Consider the following 15,341-nt stretch of genomic DNA (forward strand, 5'->3'; position numbering starts at 1 on the left):
AACTTCAATAAAGAGAATCAATTCTTAAGAAATAAAGCTGTCTTATTTTGTTGGTATTATCATTTTTGAAGAATGTTGGCTTTTATTTTTATGCAATTCAGGCAAGAAAGGTAATTCAGTATAATAAATGTCACTGCATACATACTGGAAAGGCTAAACTAATTAAGGTAAAAATTCGTTTCCTCACGATTGTACAACCAGAGGTAAGATTTTTTGTCAATTTCCAAATGCTACTATATTTTCAATTTTAGATATGTTCAACAAAATCAGGAGACACTGAAAAGGGGGAAGTATTGTGACTTTAGTTCAGTAATTGAGTCTTAGAGAAAACCACAAATTCCCACAGCAGTTGTTTAACAGGCTGGTTCTTAGTCACAACACCAGAAAACACATTTATCAGCCCAACTGTGACAAGTAATCTTCACTAAAGCTATCTGTCACAAAAGACAGGTGACAAGAAAGTCTATTTCCATTAGATTCAATACACTGGCCCAGCAATCTTTATACTAAGTGGAAGTATGACAGGGTAGGTACACAGACATTAATTTATGGGCAATTTTCAAAAAGCAGTAGAAAGGGGTCAAGAACCTTTTTAGAAAATACTTGAAATTCTTCTAATTTCTATTCTGTTATTATTTCATCTACTATCAAAGCCGTCTTTCGAAAGATCCTTCACATCTCCAATGTTGTAAAATACCACTTTCATTAGCATGCTTTTGCAATATAAACTCCACATGGACAGGAAATACTGCTTTAAATGAAATTATATATAATGTAAAATGTAAAATGTAATTTTTTAAAAATGTATGGTGACAAAAATTTCACTCACCTACATTTCTCTTTTTAACATAGTTTTTCTAATGAATTAATAAACAATGTTAGTCTATCTTTCTTATTTTATTTCATTTATAAAATGAAAAGCTGAAACAAGTTAATGTTTCCTAACCTTTTACTAAAAGGAAGGTATAAAAGCTAAAGGGAAAAAGTATGAATAGTAACTTGAAAAATACCAGAAAAGTGATGATAAATTAACTGTACAAACCCTAGAATTACATTATGAAAACATCCTTCAAACGATAATTTATAGTTACAAATATATTGTTAAAAATCACTTGTGACAGCTTTAACAAATAACACTAAAGTTTAAAAGTAATTTAAAAGTGTTGCTTCTAATGAACAAATGCACTGTATATGAGCTTAGCTATATGCTAGAAGAATATTATTCTATTATGCCATGTATCAAAAGTCTGTCCTCCAGAGAAAGACAAATACCATATGATTTCACTTATATGTGGAATCTAAAGAACGAAATAAACAAAAGAGCAACAGATTCATAGATACAGAATATAAACTGGTGATTGCCAGAAAGAAGAAGGGTTAAGGGGATGGGTAAAAAAAGTGAAGAGATTAAGAAGTACAGATCGGTAGTTACAAAACAGTCACAGGATGTGAAAAACAGCAAAGGAAATATAGTCAATAATACTGTAATAACAATATATAGTGCCAGGTGGGTGGGTCCTTGACTAATCGGGGGGATCACTTAGTAAATAATATAAATTTCTAACCACTATGCTATGCAACTGAAACTAATATAAAATAATACTGAATGCCAATTACAATTGAAAAATAAAAATTAAAAAAAAGTCTGTCCTCATTAACACTGATTTAAGTACTTGTCTTAGTATTTCTACAATAGTAAAAAGTACCTGTTTTATGTGGTTTTAAACTACACATAGAATTATTTCTATAATACTTAAATAAAGACCCTTCAACAAACATTTGAGGCACAGACATTTTTCAAGTAGCTACATGTCAAACACACATTACTTTCTTTCGCATAATGAGCCAGAGGAAATCTAGAACTGCATATGTGCTATCACTCGGCCTACTGATAACATAATTTTCTTAATTCTGCATATATTATACTAATAAATGCAGATGTATAAAGTGTTTCCTAAGCATACTTATGTTAGGGTCACATATAAATTTCCAACACATTATATATATACTCAAATAACAAACATAACCTTAACTTTCAATAGATTACTATTTAAAAAGCATGATTATTTTTCAAATGAATTCTAATTGTTAATAAAGCTACAGCTTTAATGTCCTATTTGCCAATTTGTAGAACAATTAATCAAAAAGTTTTTAATCTTCTGCATATTTATTGAATTCTGTAACCCAGAACTGTATTACATGAATGATTGGCTTTTGTAATCTTGTTGTAGCTATATGATTTGATTTGTGCATACATAAACAGCTGCTGCTGACAGCTGTCTGCTGCTATCCTGCAACCAAATAATTCATCTCAGCAGGAACAACAGTAATTTTTTTTAATGTTTCCCCTCCCCTCTACTTTAGAGACCATAAACAGTTCCAAGGCAAATACCTTTTCATAATAAACAATGCCATATTCCTTGTCATCGCACTTGACACATCGAAACTCAACCATCAAGTACATGAAATTAGAACTTCGTTTTTCACTCTAAAAAAAAAAAAAAGATTTTCATGAAAAATGATCATCTTTAACATTCTCTTAAAGGATCAGTTTATACCATTATTCCCAATTCAGTAATACACAGATCTATCAAGTACAACTTGAAATGTAACAAATTTTTATTTTGTTATTATAAATGCAATGTTACAGCACTACTATTTTATTATATACAACACTGCTGTTTAGCCAGTAGTATCTACTATTCACTTCTAACTCCTTCCTAAAACTTAATGACACTTAGTTTATTCAGTAATTTGGATTTTATTATATAAAATCTTGATGGTATTTTGTATGCACATGTATGAGAACTATTTTCTTTCAAAACTAAAGATGTTTTGTACTTATAACAATGTTAAACAAAGAACAGTTCACCCTTAAACCATACAACTAATCTATAGCAATTACTATAACAAAAATCAAAAGGAAAACAAAATGTGTGACTAACGACTGAGGGCGATTGATCTTAACAGATATAACCTTTACAAGTTTTTCACAATTTATAAACAGTTTTAAGACAACTTGCAGTGACTCGTAAATTTTTATCAGTATACTTTAAGTATACTGGGAAACAGTTACTTCTTCAACGTAAAAAAATGTTAATTCTGTGTATAAATTTGTCCCTTTAAAAACAAGCAAATACTATGTAAATAACGAAGTGAAATAAAATTAAGTCTAAAAGGATGATTAGTCTTGACCCAAAACAGTTTTTTAAATGGCTTTAAATCCATATGTATAAAATCAAAGTCTAAGGAGGTCATTTACATTGTTCAACTTTATGAAGCATAGTATAGTCTATTATGGTAATGGTAATGGTCTCCTATCTTTTAAGGAGAATGGAAAAGGCTGAACAGAGTAAGCCCTAACATTATATTTTCTACCCAGGGGGTACCAAAGTTGAAGAACAGAAAAATACAGGTAAGCATTTCGATTAAACTAATTTTGGAATGTGATTATTATAAAAATTCAAAATAGTAAAGTCTCCTTCCAGTTTGAATATATGAGAATGTACTATGAATAAATTTGGAAAAAATGCCCAGTATTCATACTAAATATAAATGTTGTTAAACACCACTAATTTCTTTTTTAAAAATTAACAATGCTAGAATATAATTTTTACAAGTGTTCATTGTAAAATTAAAAATTTCTTTCTCTTTCCAGCTCCTGAAAACTTCGCAGAGAACAGTATCTGTGGTGGTCACTGTAAGCTAGGCATATCACAAAGTTGATATTCCTTTCTCTTAATGTGATTAATAGTAATAGTTATTTCTGCTCTCTTAGATGCCAAATGTTAGGAAAAATGTCTAGTACTTCAGTGCAAATACATAAAAAAGAGAAATTATGCATTCTAACTTTTGGAAAGAGTTTCATTGAAGTCATCTTTTAATTAAACATATCCTAAGATACACAAGATCAAGAGACAAAGTACTTGAACTATGTAACTTTATTAAGGATGCAGAGTCCTATATGTAGTACATAAGAGAAGAAGTATCTTAATTGGAGAGAGGACTTGCTAAAGATGACTAAGGTAATTGAAGTGAAGAGGTAGCACTGTGCTGAATACAAGCTGCCATATGGAGACAGAACACACAAGTGAGGCATCAAACTCATACTGGCTTCACTTATACGATATTTAGTATACTTATAATATACACTACCTACTTCACGGTTGGACAGAACACTAAAATATAAGAAAGGCAGATATCCCAAGTTTTCCACTTATTAACAAAGAACTCCCAACTACACATCACCCCAATAATCCCATATTTGTGAGATATCTGGCAATAAATAATTCTCAAAAAACTCTTGATTTAGATACCTGGAGAAAATATTTTGTAATAAAAAAGAGGAATACAACCCACCTCATTTATCATTTCAATTTCTCTAAAAGTCAGTCTGTCCAGCCAATCTACTTTCACCATGTGTCCTTGTCGATGGGCTTTGGTGAGCTGCAGAAAAAGCACAATGGAGAAATTTTAACATAGATCTCACAGCATGAGATAAAAAATAGCATTGCCCATCACTCCCTTTCAACATCATACTGGAAGTACTACCTAATGTAATAAAAGCTATTGGGAAGAAATCAAACTATCTCTGTTCGCATATGACATGGTCATCTATGTAGAAAATAGGAAACAATGGACAAAAAAAACTCCTGGAACTAATAAGCGATTATAGCAAGGCTGTAGAATAATAAGTTAACATACAAAAGTCAATTACTCTTATATACCAGCAACGGACAAGTGGAATTTGAAATTAAAGACACAGAGATGTCTAAATTGTATCTCAATAAAGCCATTTTTTTTTAAAGCAACATTTACATTAGCATCCCCAAAAATGATATTGTTATAAATCTAACGAAATACATAAATGATCTATATGAGGAAAACCACGAAACTCTGATGAACAATACCAAAGAACTACACAGACGGAGATATAATCCTGTCCATGAATAAGAAGACTCAATATTGTCAAGATGTCAGTTCTCCCCAACTTGATATTTAGATTTAATAAAATCCCACTGAAAACGCTAGTGAGTTATCTTGTGGATAGCGAAATGATTCTAAAGTTTATATGAAGAGGCAAAAGATCCAGAAGAGCCAAAACAATACTGAAGGAAAAGAACAAAATTGGAGGACTGACACTATCTAACTTCAGAAATTATAATAAAGCTACAATAATCAAGACGGTCTGACACTGGCAAAAGGATAGACAAACATTTATGGAACAGTATAGAAAGCCCAGAAAGAGACCCATATAAATAAATATAGTCAACTGATCTCTGACAAAGGAGCAGAGGCAAAACAATGGGGCAAAGATAGTTTTTCAACAAATGGTGCTGGACTAACTAGACAGCCACATATAAAAAAATTGAAAAAAATCAACCCTTCAAAAATTAACTCAAAATGCATTAGACCTAAATGTAAAATGCAAATCTATAAAATTCCTATAAGATAACATAAGAGAAAACCTAGATGACCTTGGGTATGGTGATGCCTTTTTAGATGCAACGCCACGGACATGATCCATGACAGAAATCACTGATAAGCCGGACTTCATTAAAATTAAAAACTTCTGCTCTGTGAAAGATACTGCCAAGAGACCAAGACAAGCCACAGATTGGGAGAAGATATTTGCAAAGACACACTATTATCCAAAATATACGAAGAACTCTTAAAACTCGGTAAGAAAACAAGCAACCAGATTAAATAATGGGCCCTTCACAGACAACTCACCAAAGATATACAGATGACCAATATACATATGAAAAGATACTCCATATATGTATCAGGAAAATGCAAATTAAAACAACAGGATACCCCTAAACACCGATTAGAGTGGCCAAAATCTGGTACACTAACAACATCAAATGCAGACGAGAATGTAGAACAACAGGAACTCGCATTCACTGCTGGTGGAAATGCAAAATGGTACAGCTACTTTGGAAGACAGTATAACAGTTTCTTACAAAACTAAACATAATCTTACCATACAATTCAGGAATCACATTCCTTGATATTTTCCTAAAGATGCTGAAAAATCATGTCCACACAGAAGCCTGCACAGGAATTTTTATAGCAGCTTTATTTGTAATTGCCAAAACCTGGAAGCAACTAAGATATCCCTCAGTGGATGAATGAATAAATAAACTGTGGTACTCAAAGCAATGGAATATTATTCAGCACTAAAATAAAATGAGCTATCAAGCCATAAAAAGACACTAAGGAATCTTAAATGCATAATCCTAGGTGAAAGAAATCTATTTGAATGACTGCTGTAAGATTCCAACCATATGACATTCTGAAAAAGATAAAACTACAGAGACAGTAAAAAGATAATTAGTTGCCCAGGGTTGGGCAGGGGGGAGGAGGAAGGAGGGCTGAACAGGTGGAGCACGAAAAGATTTTTAGGACAATGAAACTACTGAATAATACATAATGATGGCTACATGTCATTATAAAGTTCTCCAAGCCCACAGAATGTACCCTGTGATAAACTAGGGACTTTGTGTGATAACGATATGTCAATGTAGGTTCATTAATTGCTTTGTTTTGTTTTGTTTTGTTTTTAGGTACATCAATTACAACAAATGCACCACTCTGGTGGAGGATGTTAATAATGGCTATGCATATGTGAGGGCAGAAGGTATACAGGAAATCTCTGTACCTTTCTCTCAATATTTCTGAGAACCTAAAACTGCTCTACAATGCTCTCATCATCATATCTGATACATTCCTGTACATAACACACCATACACAACTATCAGGACAAGAAAGACTTGGCTTAGTGACTAACCATTATGTTTTCTTAGAGAAAAACAATTTAAAAAAATTTTTTTAAGTCCAAAATCTGCCATCTGAACATGTTAAAAAAAAAGTCATTTTTCACTCTTTCCAGAATTCATGTTTGCTGCTAATATATATTACTTCCTATATAGCATATCCCTAGCTTCTCTATATGAATGCTAAAGATGACCATTTGGTCAGGATAATAGTACCATAAATTGGTAAGGCCACTTAGGAGAACAAGGTTAAATTATCCTAGATACATTCACATTTGCTATCAATATTTGCAATAAAGAAAATTTAGACATAAAAGAATGTAAATGTCCCTCAATAGTGGCAACTGTTAAGTAGACTATAGTACACACACTATGAAATACTATGATCAAAAAGAAAGGAAAATCAACATACCCTGATAGGCGAACATCACTACAATACTGCTGAATGCAAAAGCAACTGCAAAATGAGAGGTACCACTTATGCTACGCCTAACTGTTTACAAGTCTGTCTCCTGCACTACACTTTGAGACTGAGAGCAGAATTTCTAAATATTTGTTTGAATTAGTTTTATAATTTCTGCAGAACTGGAAAGTTACTACTCAAAGGTCCCCTAGCCACTTGTGCTATTTATCTGCTATGTAACAAAGCACCGCAAACCTAAATGCTTTAACACAACATTCATTTTATTATTTTCCATGATTCTTGGGGAATTCAAGAATTCTTTTCGAGAGACATCTGGATATTTTTTGATATTTTTCTAACAGCCTCTCACAAGACTGTTGACATTTGGTAGCTGGAGCTGGAATGTCCAAGATAGCTCCACACACATTTCTAATGCCTTTGCTCTGCTGGGAAACCAGGGTGGTGGGGCCTCTTTCTTTCTGCTTGTACTATCAGTACTACTCTCTCTCCAGGTTTCAACGTAGTCACTGCAATAGAGTAGCAAGACATCTTACATCACGGCTCACTGTTCCCAAAAATGTAAAAACAAAAGCGATCAAGCTATCTTAAAACAGGCAAAGCATCACTTCAGCTGCATCATATTGGTTAAAATGAGTCACAGGGCTAATGCTGATCCAATGCAGAAGGGTGTGAGCATCGGGAGGCATGTTTCATTGAGGACCATCTTTGGAGACCAGCTAGCACAACACTTGCTTCTTGGAAAACTCAAGCATATGATACAATTGATTGCGCAACTGTAAAAGAGCAAGGGGAGAGGATTTCAAGATGGCAAAGTCAGCTCTTAGCTAAACTTTAGAGAACAGGGAAAGTCTAGAATTAACTTTCACAACTTCTAAATGATTGGCCACTGCTTTCCTCTCTAAAATAATCTACAACTCTGAGATGCTACATTTCAGCCACCCTTTTCAATTATTCAAATCATAACTTTTTACTTTTTATGACTCAATGCAGATAAAATAATTAAATATTGGATGAAAATATTTTTCTAAAATTTTGTAAAATTTTAGAAAACTATAAAGCACTATGCAAACTGTTAGCAGCTATTATAACTGGCCCATAATCTATGTCACTTCACCTCTTATAGGTGCTGATAACAATAGAGACAGACTTGGGTGGTTTTCAACAGTCTAAAGCAGCTTCTAGTTCTCTCCAGGCTAGGAACTTCTAGAGATAATGAAAACCAAAAATGAACTTTAACAATTCATATTTCATTTTGGGTATGAAATGTCAGTGACCTAGATCTTTCAAAAGAGGAAATCTGCATTCTGTTAAACAGCAGGGTAAAACTAGTACAATCTGTTTCAAATTGCTTCTGAAAAAATAATTCTCACTAGGGTGCCCATCCTAGGAAGAAGACAGGTCAAGAAATCAGTGAAAGTGTCATTCTCTCTTTTTAAGGAACACGGGTTTCCAAAGAATTCACAAGAAGTCACATAGAACTAAAAGGAGAAGCCCACGGTCACAGAAATAAGTGCATAATTATTGAGCTCTAATTTCTCCAAGAATTAAACAGCAAGGAGTTTTAAAAGCTATTTAAATAAAAAAAAATCTGTAAGAACCAAGTAACATGTCAAGGAAATTGTTTGGTGTACATGTATTATCAGATTTAATGGGAGGACAGAAATAAGTGCTTGAGGAAGATGTCTCAGAATTTAAGTGTACAATACAAGTACCTGGGACAGAACTAAAAGTAGGCCAACTTGCGGCACTGTATATAGACTAAGAACATTAGGAAAAACAAATTTCAAACCAGGTAGTGATCCCTGGGAACAGATAAACTCCCAGGATCACAAATCACAGTTCATAGCGACTTATTCATACCTGCTCCACTAGACTATAAGCTCCTTGAGTGCTAGAGCTATGAATAGTTAATAGAACCTTGTATTTACTCACTCAGTGAATGTTTACATTTATTGAAAGGCCTTCTAATATGGAATAGTGGTAGGAGAGAAAACAAATGTTTATATACTTTGGAATTCTGCTCAAAAGCTTTAGAGATTTGATGGGGGCCAAGGAGGAAAGAGTAACAGTCCAAAGGAAGCTGAAGAAAAGAATGATACATGCCTTCAGTCACTTTTCTCTAGTATTTATACACAGGCACACCTCCCTTTACTGAGCTTCACTTTATTGTACTTCACAGATTGAAGGCAAGACCCTCCACCAGCAAAAAGATTACGATTTGCTTTGCTGCAGTGGTCTGGAACCAAACCCGCAATATCTCTGAGGTATGCCTGTACCCTCGACATAAATATGTATTACTTGATTGTTGTTATAAGTTTCAAACTTTCCTCAGGTCTTCTGCTCTGCAGATAATCAGAGAATGTTGAAAGAAGCAATTTCCCTGCACTTGTAGAACTTAAAGGTAGGAAGGGGTGAGCCAGTCTTATGGTAAATGGCTCTATGTGTAACTACAAACTGAAACAGTGAGATGAAGTAATGAACAGGGTGCTGTGACAGAAAATAATGAGTCTTGAGAAGGCCTCTCAGGCAAATGACATTTAAGCAGAGACCCGAAGGATAAAGAATCAGCCAAACAGGATGAAATCTTCCAGCAGAGCAAATAACTACATGTTTGCCAGTACGTCAGTGAGCCTGATGTGCCCAGGCTTTAAAGAGAGATCCTGATTAGTCCTCAGTAAATATTTAACTAAATAAATCAAGTTCTCTGCAAGGTGGAAGTAGGAAGATGTATACATATATAAGATCCTTACTGGGAATCAGCTTTCTTGAGGTCATGATGATCTAGATTTTTCCTTATAACAGACATTACACTTAAAAAGCCCACAGGGGAAAAAGAAAAAGTGAGAGGGACTGAAAAACAATGTTTATATATTTCAAGTCTGCCCAGGAATCTGTAGAGGTAAATGGGGGCAGACAGATTCAAAAGGAAACTGGAGAGAAATGATTTCTACTTTATAAATTTTCCTTCAGCTAGTTTCTTCCATATTCATATGACCACTTTATCTTTACAAAAGACATCGATGAACATGTATTTATAAAAAAGTACCAGATACAAAGCCGAAGTTCACAGATGCTATGAAAAGTGGGTTGGTTTGTTTGCTAATTAAGAGATGGCTTAACAAGTTTAATATTTGGCTATAAAAATAAGATGAACACATAGACAGAATATAACTGATAGAATAAAAATAGTCAAAGATGTATATCAAACTCGATCCTGATTTTAAGCACCCACACAGACCTTATGACTATGTCTGATAACTTGGAAATATAGCATATGAACAAATCAAATAAGCCATCTAAAAACATCTCAAAAGAACAATTTTCACTTTTTATTTTCAAGCCAACAGAAAATATAAAATTGATAATGGCTTAACGAAAGCACAGAATTGCAAACATCTTGAATATCCAACCACAGAGGATTACTAAAATGAATTATGGCATATCCAACTTTGCAAAATCCTGAATTATTTACAAATCATGTACAAGCATAGTAAGTCCTTACTTAATGTCTTTGATAGGTTCCATGACTTTAAGAGAAGCGATGTGAAACAAAAGCAATTTTACCATAGGCTAATTGATATAAATAAGAGTTAAGTTCTTCTGGTATGTCATCAACATTATAAAGAAACAATGTCATTTGAGGACCTGCTGTATCTTAAATGACCCAAAACAATTTTGAGATACCATTAAGTATAAAAGCAGAATTCAATTAAACACATACACAACATGATCCTGATTTAAAAATAACTATATACACATTCATATGCAATACACATATTAATTTACTGAAAGCATATCAACTAAAATATTAATGATAATTATTTCTGGGAAGAGGGTCAGAGGTGATTTTTATAGTCTTTGTGTTTTAACAAATCTATCATTGTAGAAGATGCATATAATCTTTGTAATAAAAAATGTTCTTTAAAAACTAATGTTATTTTAAAAATAATTAACTGTGGAAAAAAATCTCTTTTGAGAAAACTACTACAGATTAGCATTTAATAACACATGTTAAATTATTTTACCTCATAATAAAAATTCAAAGAATAAAAATCTATTTGATTAACTTCACCATCTAAAATGAAAACCAGGTACTAACATAATTTTTTCTCAAATTACTTCTTCCAAAGGCCTTTCAACTAGGTCCAACTAAAGAACCATATAAATTAAATGATGCTACCATTTTTCAATATGTGTTTAATAAAAACTCCTATAATACAGAACGTAGAGGATTTTGGTATCAGGTTTACTCACGTCAAAAATCTATAACAGGAGAGTTTCCCAATAAATGAATTTCCCCCAAAAAAGTAGTTATACAAAAGGTGATGCTTGGTCTAGGTACACATATGCTATCTAAAAGGGAACAAATGACAAAGGTGTATTTTTTCCCCTTTTTTTCTCTACCACTTGAAAAACCAGACAGAAAACTTTTAGATTAACAAAATCTATATGAAAGTTCAAAATTTCTCTTGAAGTATTTATAGTAATATGCAAGGCTATTTTTTTTTAGCATGATTATACAGGATTGTTTATTCAACTACCTTATATCCTGTACCTCTAAATTCCCTAAAGTTAAAGGCCATAATATAACTCTTCAACTCTTAATGCTTTCCTGAGCAAAGACTAAAACTGAGCTAAATACTATTGAACAGAATATCATTATTGGTCAGCTAATCCATTTCCATGATGTACTATGGTTTATTCAAATTTCTATTATTTAAAAGTATAATTCTTCAATAAACATAAGGCAGTGAGATTTACTTGTATTAAATCAAATACAAGCAATGCAAGAATTTATAATTCAAGACAAAATGTAATTGTATATAAGAATTCACTTGAACTATTGAGAGTAAAAAAGTTGTGTGTGTCAGAGAATCTATCTGCACACACACCTGTGTATTTAATTCTTAGGAAGCATCGGAGTTACTTCTAGCTTCCTGATTAATAAAGTCTTAGCCACAAATCTTCGATTTTACTTTGAAACTTTACAGGTAAATCTTATATTTAAAATTTTGCCTCATAAAAGTTTCATTCAGCTAAACTCAGAGATTAATCTTGTCTTAGAACCATGTCATTTTTTTCTTTTTCTGGCAGAAATTATAGCTGTAAAGACAGAATAGATTTATAGAACATAAATCAATATTTTTTTTAGGGTTTAATCTTACCCTTGTGAAAACTACCTTAGTCTATTTACTACCATAGATTTCAAAACAAATCTAAAAGTTTTGACAGTTTTAGATAACTAAAAAAACTAATAAAAAAGATTCTACTATGCATCGTTAGTAATAAAGATCTAAGAGATTCCCAGACACAAAAGAATGGTAACACATAATAAATTCAAATAAGCTATCTTTATAAAAGTTACACATATTATTTATACAAAATCCTGCAGCTAAGAGGTATTTTCGATGATGTCAACTGTGCCACTGAACAAGTTTCACAGCTTTAAGTAATTTCAGCAGCTGTCATCAGTCTGTTATTACTGTCATTTACATTTTGAGGAAAGAAATAAAACAAAATGAGGCTCTTCTGCCCAACTCAAATTTTGTGGCCAAGATTCTGTTTTTTCGTTTTTAAAGCAAAAAATGTCTCTATTAATGCTTTTGATCTCTGTTTTCCTTCCTCTAAAATAGACATTTAAAAAACAGAAGATTTTGTTTTGTTTTGTTTCTTGTCATTAAAGAACATTATTACAGACAAAATACATAAATGGGGCACTCATTTTTTTTTTGAGAACATCAAATTATTTCTACTACATTCATCAGTATATTGTCAAGTCTCAATGGCTTGTTTTATATTGTGCATAAAATGTAAATGTAATAGAGATACAACAGACAAAACTCTGTATGTATTTTGTATGTCCATTTACTTAGATGTGGGTTATGTGATTCTGAGTAGCAGATTCACATTCCTAAATTGCTATACCTGGTCTAATATTGCATCACATATAGTGTTCATAGCATAAGTAATTGTTCATAAGTGAACTGACTGTAACTTAGAAAACTAAACATTATCAAGCTACTTCAGTTATAACCAAATCATCATCACTATGGAAAAAAGACACTTTCTTCATGTGAAGAGACTTAATCAAGAACAGATATTACAAAGAATACCAACTTCCCAAGAAAAGTCCTAACATGAAACCAATTGAAAGTATCTCTAGGAACTTAGTGTTTCATTCTAAAAACAGTACTTATAATGAGGGGAAGAGATCATTAATAGGTCCTACTAAATAATTTATTCTATTAAACTAGTTTTACTAAAAATGTCAGTTTACTCATGAAAAGTATTTCATACAGCTGCTACAAGGTGGAAATGTATTCAGAACCCAAGAAAAATATAGTTAATCAACTTGCTATACTATGAACAAAATAGTCTCTAAAGTTGTTTCCTTTTCAGAATAGCTAAAAAATATTAATAATGGCATTATTGTGATTTCTATAATTAACAGAGAAAAAGGAGTCCAACTAACCACATTTTATCAATAAAAAATATCCACAACTACAGAAATAATTGGTTATTCAATGAGCCACTGTGAGAGTTATAAATCAGGTTTTGACTGCCAGTCTTTCTACTCAGTTATGATGTATCTCATTACTTTTTAAATCTTCCACCAGTTTTGATACTTCTACTAATTTTAAAAGCATAAAATAAAAGGTAATGCCTCCAATTTTCAAAACACCTCCTTGGATAGTTCCGTGTTCCCCATTTCTCTAAAATCTAACTACAAAAATATGATTATGTGAATACAAGTTTAGAAATCCACATAAATCATCAATTTGATAATCTATTCTAGGATTTGTAACAAAAAATTACACCCAGCTTATAATAACAAAATTCATTTCTTAAATCATATTTCTAAAAACCAAAACATTTGCCAAGCTTATTTTCCAATAAATCTCTTCTGTTCTCTAGGTCTGTCTAACATCAATAGCAGATAAGTAAATAATGTTGGATTTGATTTCTAGTTTCAATAATGTGGCAGACAAAAATAAACTGATAATCCTCCCACAGCAAAAGGTAAAAATGTGAAGTAGCAGTAAAATAGGTATAACTGTAATCCCACAGTATAATGCGACAACTTTAATTTTTTCCAAAGTTCCTTTCATTCGCCAACTGATTATTTCACATAGATTATAATTAGTCCTAGAGCAGTGTGTCTTTTTTCCTTAACTTCCTGAAAAATTATCCTGTGATGAAGCAACAATTTGACAAAAGCTTGGGCTAAGTAAATGAAACTTCTTTATCACTGCTAACTTTCTAGCTGCATCACAACGAAACTATCAGCCACTGCTACGGCTCCAAAATGTTTCCACAAGTTTATCAGCATCTGTCCTTTTTGTTTTTTATCCTTAGTAAAGGGCTTTCACATGTGTCTGTACCCTGAAGTTCCTATTATATTGTTTCTTAGAACAACATATATGCTATTCGCAGTCATGATTCCCTTCCTCCTTAATCTCATTTCTTTGAGGTCTATGGGTGAAAGAAATCTGAAGAACAACTGTTTTTTATTGCTTTTAATTTATGCATTGCTTACACAAACCAGAGCTCTAAGTATTGTTTATAACTCCAGTTCATTTACAGCACAAATATGTAATGGGTGCTCACTCACCACAGGCTAGTCTCTGTTTGTTTAGTGAGGTACTGGGCACCATCTTTTATGCCACACCCGAGGACCTACGGGTGTATGTACATTGTGAGACAGCATACGGACTTGGGCCCTGAGGTCAAAGGAATGCCAGATGGCCAGGAGGAATGCCAAGTAAACTGACCACAAGAATACCACCACCCCATCACTCCGAAAAGCCCATATCTGCTTTATTCAAAAGTCCCGCACCTCCCTTATTCAAAAAGCCAGCTTTGTCCCCAGCTTATAAAAATAGCCAAACAGAGCCAGACCCCAAGTCACTTCGGAGGACCTTTCCTCTGTGCTGCCTCCCCTGTACTTGAGCACAAGCTTAATAAAATTTGTCTAGAAATTTTTCTAGGGTTTCCTCTCAATTTCTATCTTGGGAAACCCAAGAACTCCAGTGTTGTTAACAACTGCTTCATACTCCCTCTGCCTCTTCTCCTATTTTCAAATGCCATGTTCTTGATAAGAACAACATATTCTCCATGCAAAGAAAATCTTCACAATC

The 15,341-nt window shown here is 32.8% G+C and overlaps 1 protein-coding gene across 5 annotated transcripts in view; it reads right to left on the reverse strand.

The window, feature by feature from the left end:
* Positions 1-15,341, reverse strand: part of PIK3C3 (phosphatidylinositol 3-kinase catalytic subunit type 3) — a 139,571-nt gene that overhangs the window by 99,164 nt on the left and 25,066 nt on the right. For all 5 annotated transcript variants that reach the window (XM_023531417.1, XM_011361284.2, XM_011361278.2 and 2 more), the window contains 2 exons: positions 4,360-4,446; positions 2,393-2,488 (listed from right to left, as the gene is read on the reverse strand). In XM_023531417.1, the coding sequence (XP_023387185.1) occupies positions 2,393-2,488; positions 4,360-4,446 (183 nt within the window). The remainder of the gene's footprint in view (positions 1-2,392; positions 2,489-4,359; positions 4,447-15,341) is intronic.

This window comes from Pteropus vampyrus, unplaced genomic scaffold (assembly GCF_000151845.1).
Source record: "Pteropus vampyrus isolate Shadow unplaced genomic scaffold, Pvam_2.0 Scaffold3, whole genome shotgun sequence".
Taxonomy (NCBI): domain Eukaryota; kingdom Metazoa; phylum Chordata; class Mammalia; order Chiroptera; family Pteropodidae; genus Pteropus; species Pteropus vampyrus.